General features: G+C 38.3%; 1 protein-coding gene across 1 annotated transcript in view; it reads right to left on the bottom strand.

The window, feature by feature from the left end:
- Positions 1 to 2,086: 2,086 nt before the first annotated feature.
- The window catches only part of Naf1 (nuclear assembly factor 1 ribonucleoprotein), a 33,257-nt gene continuing 18,836 nt past the window's right edge, over positions 2,087 to 16,507 (bottom strand). The window contains exons 3-8 of the mRNA XM_052752384.1: positions 15,853 to 15,946; positions 13,473 to 13,555; positions 9,841 to 10,001; positions 6,949 to 7,000; positions 4,601 to 4,703; positions 2,087 to 2,991 (exon numbers count right to left, since the gene is read on the bottom strand). Coding sequence (XP_052608344.1) covers positions 2,546 to 2,991; positions 4,601 to 4,703; positions 6,949 to 7,000; positions 9,841 to 10,001; positions 13,473 to 13,555; positions 15,853 to 15,946 — 939 coding nt within the window. The 3' untranslated portion in view covers positions 2,087 to 2,545. The remainder of the gene's footprint in view (positions 2,992 to 4,600; positions 4,704 to 6,948; positions 7,001 to 9,840; positions 10,002 to 13,472; positions 13,556 to 15,852; positions 15,947 to 16,507) is intronic.

The raw sequence follows: 16,507 nt of genomic DNA, 5'->3' as shown, positions 1-16,507 counted from the left end.
TGCCACGGCCATACAGTTTGTAACCAATATAAGTCTCTGTGTTTATTTGATCGGGTTTGAGCAGCTTGGGACTGGCGGGTGAGAGAGATTTGCCCTGACTGTGGGCCAGGCAGGAAAACTCCAGCTACACTGAATAATTTATAAACAATACAAATTAATGATTTTAGTTCTGGATGCTGGAAAATGCAGCATCTTCTCTGATGTTTGTCCATTTCTGCTCCAAAGGCAGTACTTGTTCCCAGCTCTTCCAAGGGAAGAGACGTACTCCCCACACATTAGAGGATTAGAAGAGTTAGAGGCCCAAAGCAGTCTCCTCCAGCCACATTCCACGGCATGCATCCACTGACAGGTAGCTTCTTTCATGAAGAATCACGTCTAAAAGGCCCCACAACCTTAATACCACCCACAGCTAATTGTATCTAACCACTCATATTGGAAGAACAGTAAAACCATTTTTTTTTTTTTTTTTTTTGGTTCCACTCCAAAGATGAAGAGTTGATTACAAAACAAACTCTTCAAGGAAATAATCCTCAGATGCCAATCCATACTTAAATGCTAAAGATATAGAATTTGTAGCTAGTTTTTCTCACTGGTACAACCTCACCTCCATGCTACCCAAACAAGTTCACTCAAGTTTAAGTGCATTGTCAAGAAAACTATAGTAATGTGTTTGCCCTGAAATACTTTCAGATTAAGATTAAATTCTGTGCCAGACTAGTATGTACTCTTAACTGCTGAGCCATCTCTCCAGCCCAAATACAATCTATCAACCAGAAACACTCTACAAACCAGACATACATACTACCAACTATAAAGATCATTCCTAAAAAAAACTTCTGAGAATGATGAAGAAACTCCAACGTAATAAAGTTGACATACACACTTTCACAGAAACTAAGAAATAAAGTTTCATGCCAAGGCAGAGCTCTGCAGCTGTCTACTACAAATGCTGCAGCTGTCTCAGTCTGTAGGGAGCAAAGTGGGACCTTGATGCAAACAGCTGACAAGCTTGGAATAAGTGATCTGCAAATTCCCCATGTGCTGCACAAACACAGTATTGTCTGGGAATGAAGGATCAGGAAGCACCAATTGAGTAGAAGGTACTGAGAAAGAAGAAAAACCTGGATTCAGCCACTGTAACAGGTAACCGGCCTCTGTTAAATTAGAGCCTCTACTGAGCACACAGGCCTCTCAATAAATGGGAGTGGAGAGACTTTGCTGAAAGCCTACTTAAGATCCCAAATTCCTTGATTACTCTTTGTAGCTAGAGTTTTCCTGCCTGGCCCACAGTCAGGACAAATCTCTCTCACCTGCCAGTCCCACAGCCACTCAGACCCGACCAAGTAAACACAGAGACTTATATTGGTTACAAACTGTATGGCCGTGGCAGGCTTCTTGCTAACTGTTCTTTCAGCTTAAATTAATCCATTTCTATAAATCTATACCTTGCCACATGGCTCGTGGCTTACCGGCATCTTCACATGCTGTTTGTCATCGTGGCGGCTGGCAGTGTCTCTCTGACTTAGCCTTCCACTTCCCAGCTTTATTCTCCTCCTTGTCCCGCCTATACTTCCTGCCTAGCCAATGGCCAATCAGTGATTTATTTATTGACCAATCAGCAACACACTTGACATACAGACCATCCCACAGCAACTCTTAGCGTTTACACCAATGCTGGAAAACAACACTCATTTAGTTAAAAACTTTAAATTCATTTGGTCATTCAATATGCATTTATTAGATATTTCACCCATGACAGATACTGGAGAGACCAGGAAGGCACATTTTATATATATATATATATATATATATATATATATATATATACATACATACACACACACACACACACACACACACACACACACACCCACACCTCTTAATGTTCAAGTGACTCAACAGTAAAGCTTTCGACGTATGTGTAAGTAATGAAGACCTACAGAGCCAATGTGTTTGTCAACACAGAGTTAATACTAAGCAGCGAGGTAGAGCTTCTGCCTATAGTGTCTTCCTCCTTCACACTTGTAACTTGCTTAAAGAAATTAAGTTTAAAAAATTCTTACACTCATAATTAATTCCAAAAGTGTCAAGTTTATAAAAAATACTTTATTTTAAAGACTCTTAGTAGGACTTCAACATCTATCTTTAAGATTATACTAAAGACAATCAGTGTTCGGCATATTATAGAGGCGTATTTAACAGCCACAACAAAATCTGCTCCATAACCACTACTGTGCATGTTGTTTATTGGATGGGGGTAGTGGAGGACATGATTCAACATTGTACTTAAATGTTACATAAATTGGATTTTTCTCTAAGAATGAGATTAACTGTCCCTATGAATACTATCTCATAAACATTACAAATATATATGAACTTACAACTGAGTTATTTAAAATATATATGAACATACAACTGAGTTCTTTCATTTAGTATTTTACAATGTTTTTTAAAAAAATCTAGCTCCATAATAGATTTTCTTTAAAAAAAATTCTTTAACATATAATCTGAACAGTTCATATTTTTCTGAAATACAAGCACATATCTAATAATAAGGCCCAAAATGAGAAGAATTATTCTCTCCAGGAGAGGGAGGGGGAGGGGGTGGTGGAGGGGGTGGTGGGGGCAGGGAGTATGGTAAATTAAGCAAGGGATGAGAGGCCATGTTAGGTGGAGCCCACCCCATGCTTACAGATGGGGGTGGGGGTGGAGGAGGGAGTGAAAAGTTATGCATATCAAACATGGGAGGGGGATAGGGATAGTGGGGCAGGACAGGATTATCTTGTCTCTGAGGTGGAAATCCCAAAGTCTTTTGAGATGCCATATGATCTGAGTTATACAACTGCTGAGGTGGAGGCCTGCTGTGGCTTCCACGGGAAAATCGACCCCTGGGAAAGCCTCTGGTAAATTCTCTGTTGTGATACCCCTTTGAGTACTCTGAAGAAGAGCCATAAGCATTCCAATTCTGATGCACTTCCCCACAGTCTTCACCTTTGAGGGAAGAAACACATAAAAGCACAATTAAAATTTGGTTTATAGATCCAGATCATTGTTAAAAAATGATTTCTACTCTTTAAGTTACTAACATGACAGAAAACTCAATTTTAAATGAATTAAAAAGGCACAACTTAATGCTTAAGGATTAGGAAAGCCCAGCAAGACAGAAAATATTTACCAATAACTGCATCCAAACACCACAAAAAACCCACAGCACCATTCCCACTCACACTCAAGGCTGAGAAAGAAGGCTGCATTCCTGCTTAGCATTTGTTCCAGAGAAATGAAAATTTATTAAAAAAAAAAAAAAACACCAAGCCGGGTGGTGGTGGTGCACGCCTTTCTCAGCACTCGGGAGGCAGAGGCAGGCGGATCTTTCTGAGTTCGAGGCCAGCCTGGTCTACAGAGCGAGATCCAGGAAAGGCGCAAAGCTACACAGAGAAACCCTGTCTCGGGAAAAAAAAAACAAAAACAAAAAAAAAACTGTACAAACATATTTATAGATGATTTATTTCTGAGAAAAAAATGGAAATAAGCCAGATGTTCCTTAGTGGATAAGCAGTTAAACAATGTGTGGTCTAATCAGCCCACAGGACAGGACTCTGTAATGAAAGAAACAATCTACACGTCTAGAAACCTGGATGGATTTCCAAGAAAGCATGATCAGCAGCAAAGCAAATGTGTGATTTTAAACACTCGTGTGATACACTACGTGTGTTTCATTTCTGTAACACTCCTGGAACGATCACAGTAAAGAAATGGAGAGCAGCACTGACAGTGAAACCCGGCAGAGTACTTGCACATGCAAGGCCATGAATGTGATCTCTAGCATTACAAGATAGACGAAGGGGAGGGGAAGCAGAAACACAGACAGACAGACAGACAGACAGACAGACAGACGCTTGTCATGCTGAGGTGAAAAAGACGTAAACAGTCACAACTAGAAAGCAAATGAAGGACTAAGGAACATTCTGTTCTGGTCACAGAAATATTAAGCCTTGAGGATAATAATTCCAGATGTAAGACATCAAGTTGCAATTGAAAGAAATAGGGTGAAGGGTATATAATAAACATATGTGAATCTACAATTATCTCAAAAAGTTTAATTTTAAAAAAAGAAAACAGATTATAAAAGGGAAAGTCAAAATAAACAATGTGATTTGGGTGCCACACTACTGAATTCTAAACATGAGCAAATCTTTTTTTTTTTTTTTGGTTTTTCGAGACAGGGTTTCTCTGTGTAGCTTTTGCAGCCTGTTCTAGAACTCACTTTGTAGACCAGGCTGGCCTGATATTCACCTGCCTCTGCCTCCTGAGTGCTGGGACTAAAGACGTGCACCAGCACCGCCTGGCTGCAAACCTATTTCTTAAGAAAACCACTATGTAAGCACAGCTGCCTCTAACTGTTGGTTAGGCTGGTTACCCTACAAGACAACTTCAGATCATCAAATAACCCAAGTATTCCTGGATACTTCTTGTGTAATGCCTCCAACAGGAGGGGCATCCAGAGATAAACAGAGAGAACCCAGATGTTTTCTTTTACTTTTGCTTACATATTTGTAGATGCAAGTCAAAAATGACTATACAGAAACAATATACTCACTTGACTCATTCAATTCTGATTTGAGTTTTTTCCGCCCTTGAATCTGAGATTTCTTCCTCTGTTTGGCTTCTTTTTCTTTTTCATCATCACTGAAATCCAAGGCCTTTCAGATAAAAGTAGAAATTCAAGTTTCACTTGTTTGCCAATGAAACAGTAGGCGCTTGCAGGTGAGGCTCAAACTGCTACTTGCCCACTAACCGTAAGAAAAGGTTGCTCACTTCAACTAATACTTCCTATTAATTAATTAATATGTGGATTCACATCTACAGTAGTAATAGAAAAAAAAATCAACTAGGTTGTTTGTTTTTAATCCCTAATGAGTTTAATAAAGCTAGATACTCAAAATTTACCTCTAAAAATTTGCCTATTTAATTCCTAGAAAGCTTCAGATAGATAAATAACTTTAAAATGCCAAAAAAAAAAAAAAAAAAAAAATCAGCAATCTTGAGCTATGGAATACACATTCCCTGGCCTGAAGTCTAACTTCCTGTTTAGGTTTAAGATTGATCACCATGCCAGCTGCCAAAGAAAACAGTAATGAAAACTAAGCTGTTTTTATACGCACAGACATCATTCCATGATTTGTTCACTCAAAATCAGACACACATCTTGTCCATCAATCTTGTCATAATCTCAAATTTCATTCTTTACAACAAGCAATACAACAACCAAATACCATGACTTCGTGCTAAGAGGAGTGTGGGGCTGGGTAAGGAGAAAGCAGAAAAGGAAGACTTCTTGGCAGAACAGGGAAGAACATGCAGAGTATACAAAAGAAAAATGCTCTGTACGGCAAAGCACGGCCTCTCTTCCCTACGGCAGAATCACAACACTGCAGTGTGAGGGAACGACCTTCTCAAGAGGGAGAGGAAGAAAGTCATGGAAGCAGCTTTAGAGAATGCTTTCAGTAAATTTTGCTATCATCCCTTAAAATCATTTTTCTTATACAAATTCAATTTTGATTCATGGAATATTTAAGTCAACTATAAAGTTTTCACATATACATTAAAAGTGTAGATAAAGGTGAGATTTAAATTAAGAAATCTTTAAGTCTTTTATGCGTGCCCAGCATTTTGTCATGGGGTAAAATTAGAGAATTCTTATATTTTTGGTTGTGAGCCTAGCCTTTAACGGCTGAGCTATCCCCCCAGCCCATTCAGCCGGGCGGTGGTGGCGCACGCCTTTAATCCCAGCACTTGGGAGGCAGAGCCAGGTGGATCTCTGTGAGTTCGAGGCCAGCCTGGGCTACCAAGCGAGTCCCAGGAAAGGCGCAAAGCTACACAGAGAAACCCTGTCTCGAAAAATGAAAAAAAAAAAAAAAATTAGAGAATTCTTCTGGACTGTAAAATGTCATTAACAACTATATAAAATTAAACTCCAACATTTTTCATGAGGTAGTCTGCCACCAACTCCTGCCCCGACTCCACCTCAAAATACCCATAATCACACAGCATGTGGGATTTAATTCTGTAAAAACTAAATCAAATCAAACTAATGTCACAAGAACTTAACATTACCAAAATTATTAACTTTAATCCTCAGGCTTAAAATGGGGTTTAACAATTGACCAATTTTAATAATGACCAATTTTAAGATCTGCACATGAATGTCCAAACATTTCAAAACGTGCAATTTCATTATGAAGATGCTCTAAGCATAACAGCTTAACAGAATGTGAGTAGTTATCAATATCAACATCACTAGCTAACATTTCAGTAGATACCAAGACAGACTACTCCCTGAGCTAAGAGATTCGTGCCCGTAAAATCTCCTTAAGTGGGCATAAACCTGACTCACACCAGGATTTTCAGCACTGTTTGAGATATCTTAAGTATTCAGAAATTAAATCTTCAATTAAACCAAAGCCACAACACTAAAATCTTTAGAACAACCAACTCTACATCACTTGGAGTGGGAACAAATAATCCTGACACATTTGTGTGCAATTCCCACATGAATTACACAGCTCCAGACAGATTCAATTAATTAGCCTACCTTAGGAGATAAAAGTTAGGCCCCAGTGACATGAACACAAACATAAAATCAAGAGATGGAGTTTCAGAAGAGTAAGTCTGTTACACAAACCTTAGAAGTAGAGTCGGCAGCAGCTCATGACTCTACCCCACCCCCCAAAGGACAGCATACTAAAGGCATCACAGTCATCAGGTACCACTGACATTCACTAAACTTAAGAATAAACTCAATATTAAGCAATACCATTTTGTCTATCAACAAAGCTGATAAAAATGAGAATGACAAGGTAAATAAGTTGTAATCAGTTAACAGTGTGTATGATTAAGGCATGTGTTGCTCTGTGAAAGTGGAAATAAAAAAAGGCTCATACTAACTTCTGGAGGTGGTTCCTGATCATTCTTCCAAGAGGCATCCGATCCCCTGTCCCTAGGAAAGATTAGACTTTGTTAAGTGCTTATAGAACCTAACACAATGGGAAATTAGATGTGCTCAACCTGCACTTGTATATGGAAACAGGAATAAACTAAAAGACTAGCTTTTGTGTCCTTTACTGATTTCAGATAATGTGGGCATCTTACAAGACACAAAAAACCTGGGCACACATGTGTCAGCACTGGGAAGTGAGAGGAGAAGGCTCCACTGCGCCAAGTGGTTTTGCACTTTTGGTTCTCACTTTCAAGATGCCTGACCTTTGGATAAAATTTTGTTCCATACCCACGTAAGAGAAACAAGAAAAACAATAGAACAATTCCCTTTCTAGGGCTTCAGGGAACAGGCAGAGGCAAAGACACAAGTTCTTGTTCCTCACCTCACCTAAGAAATACCAACAATTCTCTGTGAGTGATTCTCGAATCAAAAGATTTGTAAAAGAAAGACTGATGAGTTTAGGGTGGAGGAGGAGGAGGAACACTGAATATTCTAAAGGATGGTGTAGTGTATCAGACGCCCATATGAAATGAGTCATTAGAGATGAATTTAGTAACTTTTGGTGGGAAGTTTTATAATGTGAAAAAAAAAATAAGTATCAGAGTAAAATTTCAATTTCTGAAACCTCATTTTTAAATCTGTTTAATCTTAACCATTTCATGGTTTCAGCCATCTTTGTTACTCAACTATATTAATACAAATTATTCTGACCAGATGTCCTCACTACTTTAAATTAGATCTTAAAAATAAGTGAGATTCTCTGGAATTAATGCCACTAAAATCAGTATGACAATGATACCAAGTTGTCACAAAATGAAAACTAAATTGCTTTAAATTTTTCACTGCGATATTTGACAATGAATATTTTATCATCTGGTCAGCGGTTATTAACATGTTCACCTCACATCAACCCAGTGTTCCTTTTTCATATACTCAGTATTAAGAAATGATGTGTAAGATCCTTAGACTAGAGTTTACAGAGATACCAGGAAAGTTCCTTAGCTGGTGTGTCCACTGCAAAAAACCTAAATTTGCCAAGGAAAAAACAAGCAACAAGACAGGAAGTGGGCTCCAGGAGTCCAATCGATGAGAGAGGGAGGGATTCTATGAGTAAGGGACATGGAGATCATGATGGGAAAACATACAGAGACAGCCAGCCAAACTAGTGGAAACGCATGAACTGTGGACCAATAGCTGAGGAGCCCCCATGGTACTGGACCAGGCCCTCTGGATAGGCGAGACAGTTGTTTACCTTGAACTGGCTAGAGGGGAACCCCAGGCAGTGGGATCAGGATATGTCCCTGGTGCATGAACAGGTTTTTTGGAGCCCAATGCCTATGGTGGGACACCTTGCGCAGCCTTGGTGCAAGGGGGAGGGGCTTGGACCTGCCTCCACTGAATGTACCAGGCTCTGTAAACTCCCCATGGGAGACCTTGCCTTGGAGGAGGTGGAAATGGAGGGTGGGTTGGGGAGGAAGGCTGGGGGTGGGAAGGAGGAGAGGGGGATCTGTGGTTGGTGTGTAAAATGAATAGAAAATTTCTCAATAATAAAAAAAAAAAAAAAAAAAGATGTCACACAGGCTAGCAGTAGCCCTCAAGAGTCACAGTGTCGAAAAAGAAAAAAAAGACAGCAAATGTACAGAAAGCTAACTAAACCAGTCTTGCCAAGGGGCTGACCCACTCTACTCCAAAGCCAAGTTCTGCACACAGGCAGGCATAAGGAGACATCAAAATGAATGGATGCTACTTCTCAGGTTTCTTCATAGAATTGAAAATCAAGAATAAAAAGCTGTTTTTGTTTAACTATTTTGTAAGCATTTTCAGAAAACCTTTTTGGGAATCTGTTAAAGGTTATGTATGGGGCACATATACTGGGTACCATCTTAATATTCAAGAAAGAATGAAATGGCCATTGCTTAAGCATTATCTAAAATATAAAACCTTTATGACTTATGACTTAGTATCTATTTAATTCACTCATCCTGTTACGAATTCATGTAGGAAAATTAACCATACACAGCTGGAAAAATAATTAAGGCCAAATGGTTCTACTTTAGATTCTTAAACATGACTTATCCATTATGAAGACCAAAACTTTTACCTCTGAAATAGTAAATGAAGTTTAGAACCCTGATTTAATATAAAAAATGGTAGAGAACTTCTTCCATGGTGCAGCTAGTATGTTTTATAAGGCTAGACACAGTGGAACAAATTTGTGAACTCAGCACTTGGGAGATGGAGGCCAAAGGATCAGGAATATGAATATACCCAGCTAGGGTACATGACACCCTGCCTTAAACCAAAACAAACCAAACAAAAACAGTTCTTTAAACTCTTAAGTTTATTAGAAGTAATTTTTCCTATGTAGTAATACTAATATTGAAGTAGTTTGGATAATAATATATGTGATAGAAAAAAAACCCAATGAACTAAAGAATTCAAAAAGCTTATAAGTTCTTCCAAATGCTGTGATCCTAGTGGCTTATTTGGGTAAAGTATAAAAATACAGAAGGTCTACCTGTTAATACTAATGACAAATCATAGCTCTCAAAGATGTTCATAGAAAGAAAAATGAGCTCTCTGGAATACAGCCACCATTTAACTATAAGAAACTAGCATCTATGGCAGTGGCTCTCAACCTTCCTAATGCTGCGACCATTTAATACAGTTCCTCACATTGTGGTGGCCCCCGACCACAAAATTATTTCCTTGCTACTTCATAACTGTAATTTTGCTACTGTTATGAATTGTAATGTAAATATGTGATGTGACCCCCAAAGGGTCAGATTCTTCAAATAGAGATGACTGACACATGAAGGACATAGCAGTGACGCACTTACTGTTTGAGTTTTTCTGTGAATATGTACTGAGTGAAGTCTTTCATTGATGGAGCAAAATACATAGTGTCCTTTATTTTGATACCTTTACTCTCAATGTGATCTGAAGAATTAAACCGTAACACATAAAACGGATGGGCAACAGGTCCAAATATCTCAAATATCTACAAAACAGAAGACACAGAACATGTATCTTTCAATAGTGATTTGAAAAGTCGCAAGATTTTTTTAAACCACTGATAATTGCTAAAAACAAGGCAATTTTATATGTTACAGCAATAAATTATTTTCCTTTTTACACTCGAAGTTCTCATATTTTGATTACAAATGCAAAAGCTTTATTACAAACTTTTTTCAAATAAAATAGTATGCTTTTTTGCCAATTCAAATAATTTTGGTGGTACATGCTAGATGCAAACAATGAATTTTTCTCTCCATGTTCATGACTTATATGCTACACAGAACTATAGGACGTAGTCAAAAATTGGAATATGATGGAAAATATAAGAGCAAGCTTCTGAATCAAAAGATAAAGGGTCAATTAATGTTGTTTTCATAAAATGCTGGCACTTCCAAGTGAAGCCCTGGCTTTACTTTGTTTCAAAGGCAGAGCAGCTGGCCCAGTGCTGCCAGTCAGAAGGCAGTCTAGACTCTTCTCCACAGCTGGTGAGTGGACACATAATCCTCCTTTGTGACCGAGCATACTTCATTAACTTGTACTAGTTAAGGCAGTTTCAAATTTGTTCAGTATCATACGTGATACCATGATGGAATTTTGGAAGAGCACGATGATTAAAGAATCTCCATTGTTTCTTTACCAAGTTACCGTTGGGTACTTGATTTTGGTAAGTGTTCTCATTTTGCAATTCAATCTTATATTCACCATCATTAAAGAGCAAAACTGCTAACCTAGCAAGGTAAGACTATTCTTACGTTTATGAATAAAAATAAGCAGTTGTAATTAAAGTAATAAAAATGAAAACGTTCTGAAATATGCTAATGCTTCTTTTAATTTAAAAAATAAAACCAACTTAACAAAATAGCAAGATAAAGCTTTGAAAAGGTTTAGAAAAACAGCAGACTTCTTCCAATGAGCGCTGCGCGGGATGAAAGGACTGTCAGCACTGCCACTCTCACTGGCTTATACTATGTGTGTCTTGAGTAATTCATCATCTTACCTTCTTCAGCAATTAAAACACAACTTCCTGGATAAACATGTTTAAGACAGTGATAATCTACATCATGAAAGAAAATTCCCATGACTCCAGTAATATATGGTAACCACTGTACTATATGGTACCATGTAATAATACATGGTACGTAAGGCTCACTCATCTCCAGGGTCTTATTCCCTGGATAGTGTGGTTCCATTTTTTTCCTTAATTGTGGATTCCTATGACAACTTCAGGCCTATGCAGAGCTTGGTTTGCACTATAACTGCAACACTGAAATTCTTGCACACATTTCAAGTAACCATTTCCTTGGGATCTGAAGTGTTTGTGCTTCACAGCTACAAGTAAACCATTAGGAAGTTTTAAGTAAAAAAAGTATCACCTGGCAAGTGCAAGGAAGAGTATGACAGATTTAGCATGCACAAGTACTGGTAGGCATTCATGGTCCAACCTAAATCACAGGAAAACTTGGCTGAGTTCAAATTAAGCAATTTACCTAATCGGGATTATTTAAAAGAAGGATGTAGGAACATTGTTTTACAAAAAAACCCTTATGATCCTCAGAGTGTAGCTCTGAAGCTAAGCAACATCTGGGGGTGAAAGTGAAGAGCAACCTCTGGGTAATGCACCTTCTCACACAGTTTCCTGTGAGTTCTCTGCACCTGTGCTAACAGTCTACTCAACTTCAGAAAGTTTGTAACTGCACATCACCTAGCATGAAATTACAACAAAGGGCCTTTACTGTGAGAAAAGCACAAAAAGCCAAGTTTAGAGGAGTAAGAACAGACATTTACTTTGAGCCACCTAGAAGCATCTTTCTACAGAGAATCTGTGAGGAAACAACTGAGGAGCAGTAACAGTGTGCAGTCCCTAAATTCTCCTCTCCCAGCCTTGCAGAATGCAGCATGGCAAAGATTCTAGTGGAGGGTGAGCTACACCACCCCTTCTAGTCACTCAAGAGGTCAGAGTTCGTCCACGCTTTCTCCAAACAGAAATCTACCAGGAAATAGACCTACAATAGCTTATACTTCCTATTCTGGCCACTGGTTTGTTTCACAAATATCTAGACTCTCTTCCGCTCCAACCCATTTTGGAGGACAGGTGTTCAAATCTCTAACTACATTCTATTTCCTTCTATGTCTGAGTAGGATCTTACTCAGTTCTGTTCAGACTGTTGAAGGCTGGGCTTACCTTCCCCTTTTCAAGTTGACAAAGTTCTCGAGGGAAAATTTAAACATAGATGGCATTTTTGCTCCATGCACAACTTTCATCTAATGCCTATTAACGTTTATTAGTCTCACTTGTAAGTCTGAAAATTCACATATACATGGGGCACAAAAATACCATTTTTTTTAAAGATTGAATTAGCAAAGCATGTATTCTGAAATTAAAATTACACAAAGAAGTCTATCTTGAGAAAAAATCAGATGTCATGAAAATCATAATAAGAACTAGAGAAACCATCACTTTTCATAATTTTATTTCAGGTTAAAAGAAAAATCAAGTAACGAATTTCCCTTCCTTTTCCCTCTCTATTCTGTTCCACTTCCTTGTGGACACCAACAAGCATTCTGTTTTTGTTAGGGCAAAACTGGTTTCTTCTGAAACAGTGCAGCGGGCATGGAGAGCTACCCACAGCACAGTCATGTGGCCTCTCCCACTGCTTTCCTCTCTGCAGCCTAAGGTTGTTTTCTCCCCAAGTGTATGGCGATTTGCACTGGCACCAAGAATGTCCAGCCTAAGTTTTCCAAGAAGGAAAAGCACAGCATCCTCCTCCACACACCAATCTCCTCCCCCACAGCCTTTCCCCCAAATAAAAACAGTTCTCAATGGCAGTAAGTTCTGCCACTGACTGCTTTGTAATGCCTGCGGGAAACTAGCCAGCCAAATTAAACATAATGTAGGTGGTCAAAGGTGGCAGGACTTGGTAAAACTTGATCCTTTCTAAGCTGTTTTAAAATTAAAACAGTATGGAAAGCAGAGAACTGAAAAAGGTATGTAAGTTCACCCAAGAATAGTTCCTTCTTCCTGACTGAGTGTAACTCACTTTGATCTCCTGAAACAAAAAAAGTTCATCTGGGAAGAACTAAATTCCAAAAGCATGTTGCAGAGAAGAACCTAAAATGTGAAGAATTTCAAAGTCACTAATGTACAAAACAAAAATGATAGCTATTACTACCCTGTACTCAGCTCTGAGTACCTGTGGGGAGAACAGCAATGTCATATTCAGGGTTTAGAACCTCTGCCCTTGAAGTCTCTGACAAACACGGAAGAACAAAAATCTTCACATGTGAATTCACTGATCCATGCAGCAGAGAATTCTAGGGGACAGTAAGGCAATTTACAACACACACGAAGAACTGAGAATGACTTAAAACTTGATGACTTTTCTACTTAAACTCTTAAGACAAACAGGAGAAAACAACACAGAAACAACAATTTGTATGATGAGTTTTCACAAACCTTCCCTGCTGCTTGTCGATCACTTTTGAAAACGACAGTATCCTCATTAACTGGAGGTATGTTAGTCAGGGACTCAATTATTACTGAAAAACAGACAAAGAACAGGTTACGGCTTACAAAGAAGATATGCCATCATTTAGTCACAAAACTTCCATCATAGAGCACTGGAATTCGTTCCTATCAACTTTTGCTTGTTACTGACAAACAGAGATTCATGATTCATGACGCATCTTCCTCTGAATAAATGAAAGGAAGGTGACAACAGGCCCACTGTCCTTTCTCTTACAGACCTCTCTTCGAAAGAAGCAAACGAATAGGATGCCAAGGGTTTAGTTAGCATAATCCCCAATTCTTGTAAATGATACAGATTTTAAATTGGTCTACACAGCAATATGCAATACACATACACCACAGTAACACAGAATATCATACTATACAGATAATGCCATGGTCACTGGAAAGGGAAGCTCATATTATTAAGAGTAACTCAATTTTTTTCTTTTGTATCTCAATTTAGTGCTGCAATTAGTAGTTCTAAGTTCTAAATATAAATCCATGTCAAATTCAGGAGACCTCACAATTCACATATATACACATAGTAAATAAATAAAATATAAAGAAATATATATCATGGAGCAAATGTAAATGCAGTAAATGTAGCAATAGGAGTAAGTTTTAGAATTATCTTTATAATAAAGGCTTTTACTCTAGTCAAAATTTAAATTAAAATATTACAAAATTATGGTAAATACGAATTTTTTAAAATATTGATACAGCTATTGTTTAGAAAAGGGTCAAAAAGAAAAGTTTCATTTCAACCACTTATACAACTGATCAGGAGTAAGACTTGAATTCTGTGTTATGTAGGTTCTCTATAAATTAAGAGGGCTTGTAATTTAGTTGCTTTCCCAAAATTCCAAAACGCTATAGCTTTCTCAGCTCCTAACTGTAGTCTTAGGTTTATCTCATTGTAAGAGTTAGTGGTTGTTCTTGGTTGATTACCATAACTTTCCCATCACTAGATCCAATTGCCAAAGACTCTACATACTATGGTTGCAGGACAGAAAAATTAAGCCATATTCTGTGGGTTGTGGAAGGGAAAAGCTCTTGGTCCAGGGCCTTGTAGGGTCAATCGCTTTATCCTTTGGTTGTTCATCTTTCTATGAAAATCTGTCCTCAGCAAATCCAGGGTTAATGGGAGTGGATGGAGTTCATATTCTTGAAGGCAAATCTCTATATTCCCCACACATAATATGTGCCTAGAAAGAAGTACCAGTTTCCATGCTTTCTCATAGCTTTGCAAAGAGAAGAAGCATGATGTGAGGTGCTTCCTCGTGATCAGGAGATACTACTGATTCTACTGTCTTGGCTGATTGTGTATTGAACCTTTCCAAGGGATAGGCAAAAACAGATGTAATGATGGTGAAAGGATCACACAGAGGATAAATTCCTGGCTCTAACAATGAAGAAGCCAGTGGTGTTGGCACAAGTCTTTGATTTGATCCCAGCATTCCAGAGACAGAAGCAGGTGAATCTCCGAGTTTGTGCGGCAGCCCAGCTAGGAGACCGGGTCCCACATTTTATGATAAGGTACTCTTGAGGAGTGAGGGATAAGAGATATTAGATAGAATAGAGGGGAGAGAAACAGAAACACAGGATAGCCTTGGGAGGGCCTGAATCATTATCCACCAGCCCCTTCTGTCTCTTCTAAAGGGCTATTTATAGGAATGCCAAGGGGTGGAGCAAAAGACCTCCCCCTAGCTCAGCCAAGTGCAGACCCTTTCCAATCACTTGGTAACTACACATGTAGTCAAGCAATCCTCTAATGCAGCATTGCTGGGTAAAGCAAGCTCAGATCAGAAACCTATGTGGACCTCCACAAGTTTGAGGCCAGCCTGGTCTACAGAGAGAGTTCCAGAAGAGGGCTACACAGAGGCCATGTCTCAAAAAACCAAAGAAGAATGAAGAATAGAGACATGAGACAGGAAACATGTAAGTTGAGTCTAGAAACCAAAAAGCAACAAAAAAGGAGATCCTCCAAAGAGTCTAAGAATAGGGCTCAGCATTCTTGGATATCTGATTTTAGCTTAGGACCAGACCTGTATCAGACTGCAAGTTCACAAAGATGTTATATAGGAAATTTGTGCTGTTTTATGTCATGAAACTTTTGTCAACTTGTTACAGACAATAAAGCAAACCAAATCAGAGAAAATTCTTAAAACATGCCAGCAAAGACAAAAAAAAAAAAAAATTAACTAAAAACTCAGTATTATACAAATGACTAAGATTCGTTTCAAAGAAAATTTACTACATCAAGTCCTTGACCTATTGTTAGTGCATGCCTGGACACAGATTTTGTTAATAAAAGTTACTTACACACCTAATTGTTCAATAATGCTTGAAACCTTCCCAAGAGGTTTTAGTTCAATGTCTTCTGGCAGAATAACAGTGAGTTCTTCAACAGATGGCAGTTCCTATAACACAGGGAAAAGCATTAATCATTGTCCAGCTTCAGTAACTTAAAAAAAGAGAAATATTTTCCATTTAAAGTGTGACACAGATTGTTAAAGATGTAACATTAAGGGCTTAAGGCATTCCTTTGATGTTTCCTATGCATAGCTGATTGAACTTCTGATTACATTTCTGCCACTTACGTGGCTCAGTAACTCTAAAATATAAATCCAATGAGATGAAGAATGTAGACTTAAGTACTATCAATCACACTTGACAAGATGACCTCCTTAAAGAAAAGCTTATTAAGGAATCCAGAGACATCCCAATTGAAGAGTTCTACTAAGAACTACAATTCTTCCACAGCAGGAGAGCTCTCTTTGAGCTGTTTTGTTAATTTGTCTAATTAATTAATGTGACTTTAATTATAGTAGAATAAACCACTAGCAATCTTTCCTGTCACTATGTGAAGAGTATAAGTCTGACAATAACATCAATCAAATACAGAATTCTTGGAAACACATGTGGCCTGTAAAAGCTGAGAAGGTGGTGTTACTGCATACCTTCTCTTCACACGTTAAAAA

This window comes from Peromyscus californicus, unplaced genomic scaffold, assembly GCF_007827085.1.
Source record: "Peromyscus californicus insignis strain IS unplaced genomic scaffold, ASM782708v3 Scaffold_23__1_contigs__length_62951481, whole genome shotgun sequence".
NCBI lineage: Eukaryota > Metazoa > Chordata > Mammalia > Rodentia > Cricetidae > Peromyscus > Peromyscus californicus.
This window is presented reverse-complemented; position numbering and strand designations above follow the sequence as displayed.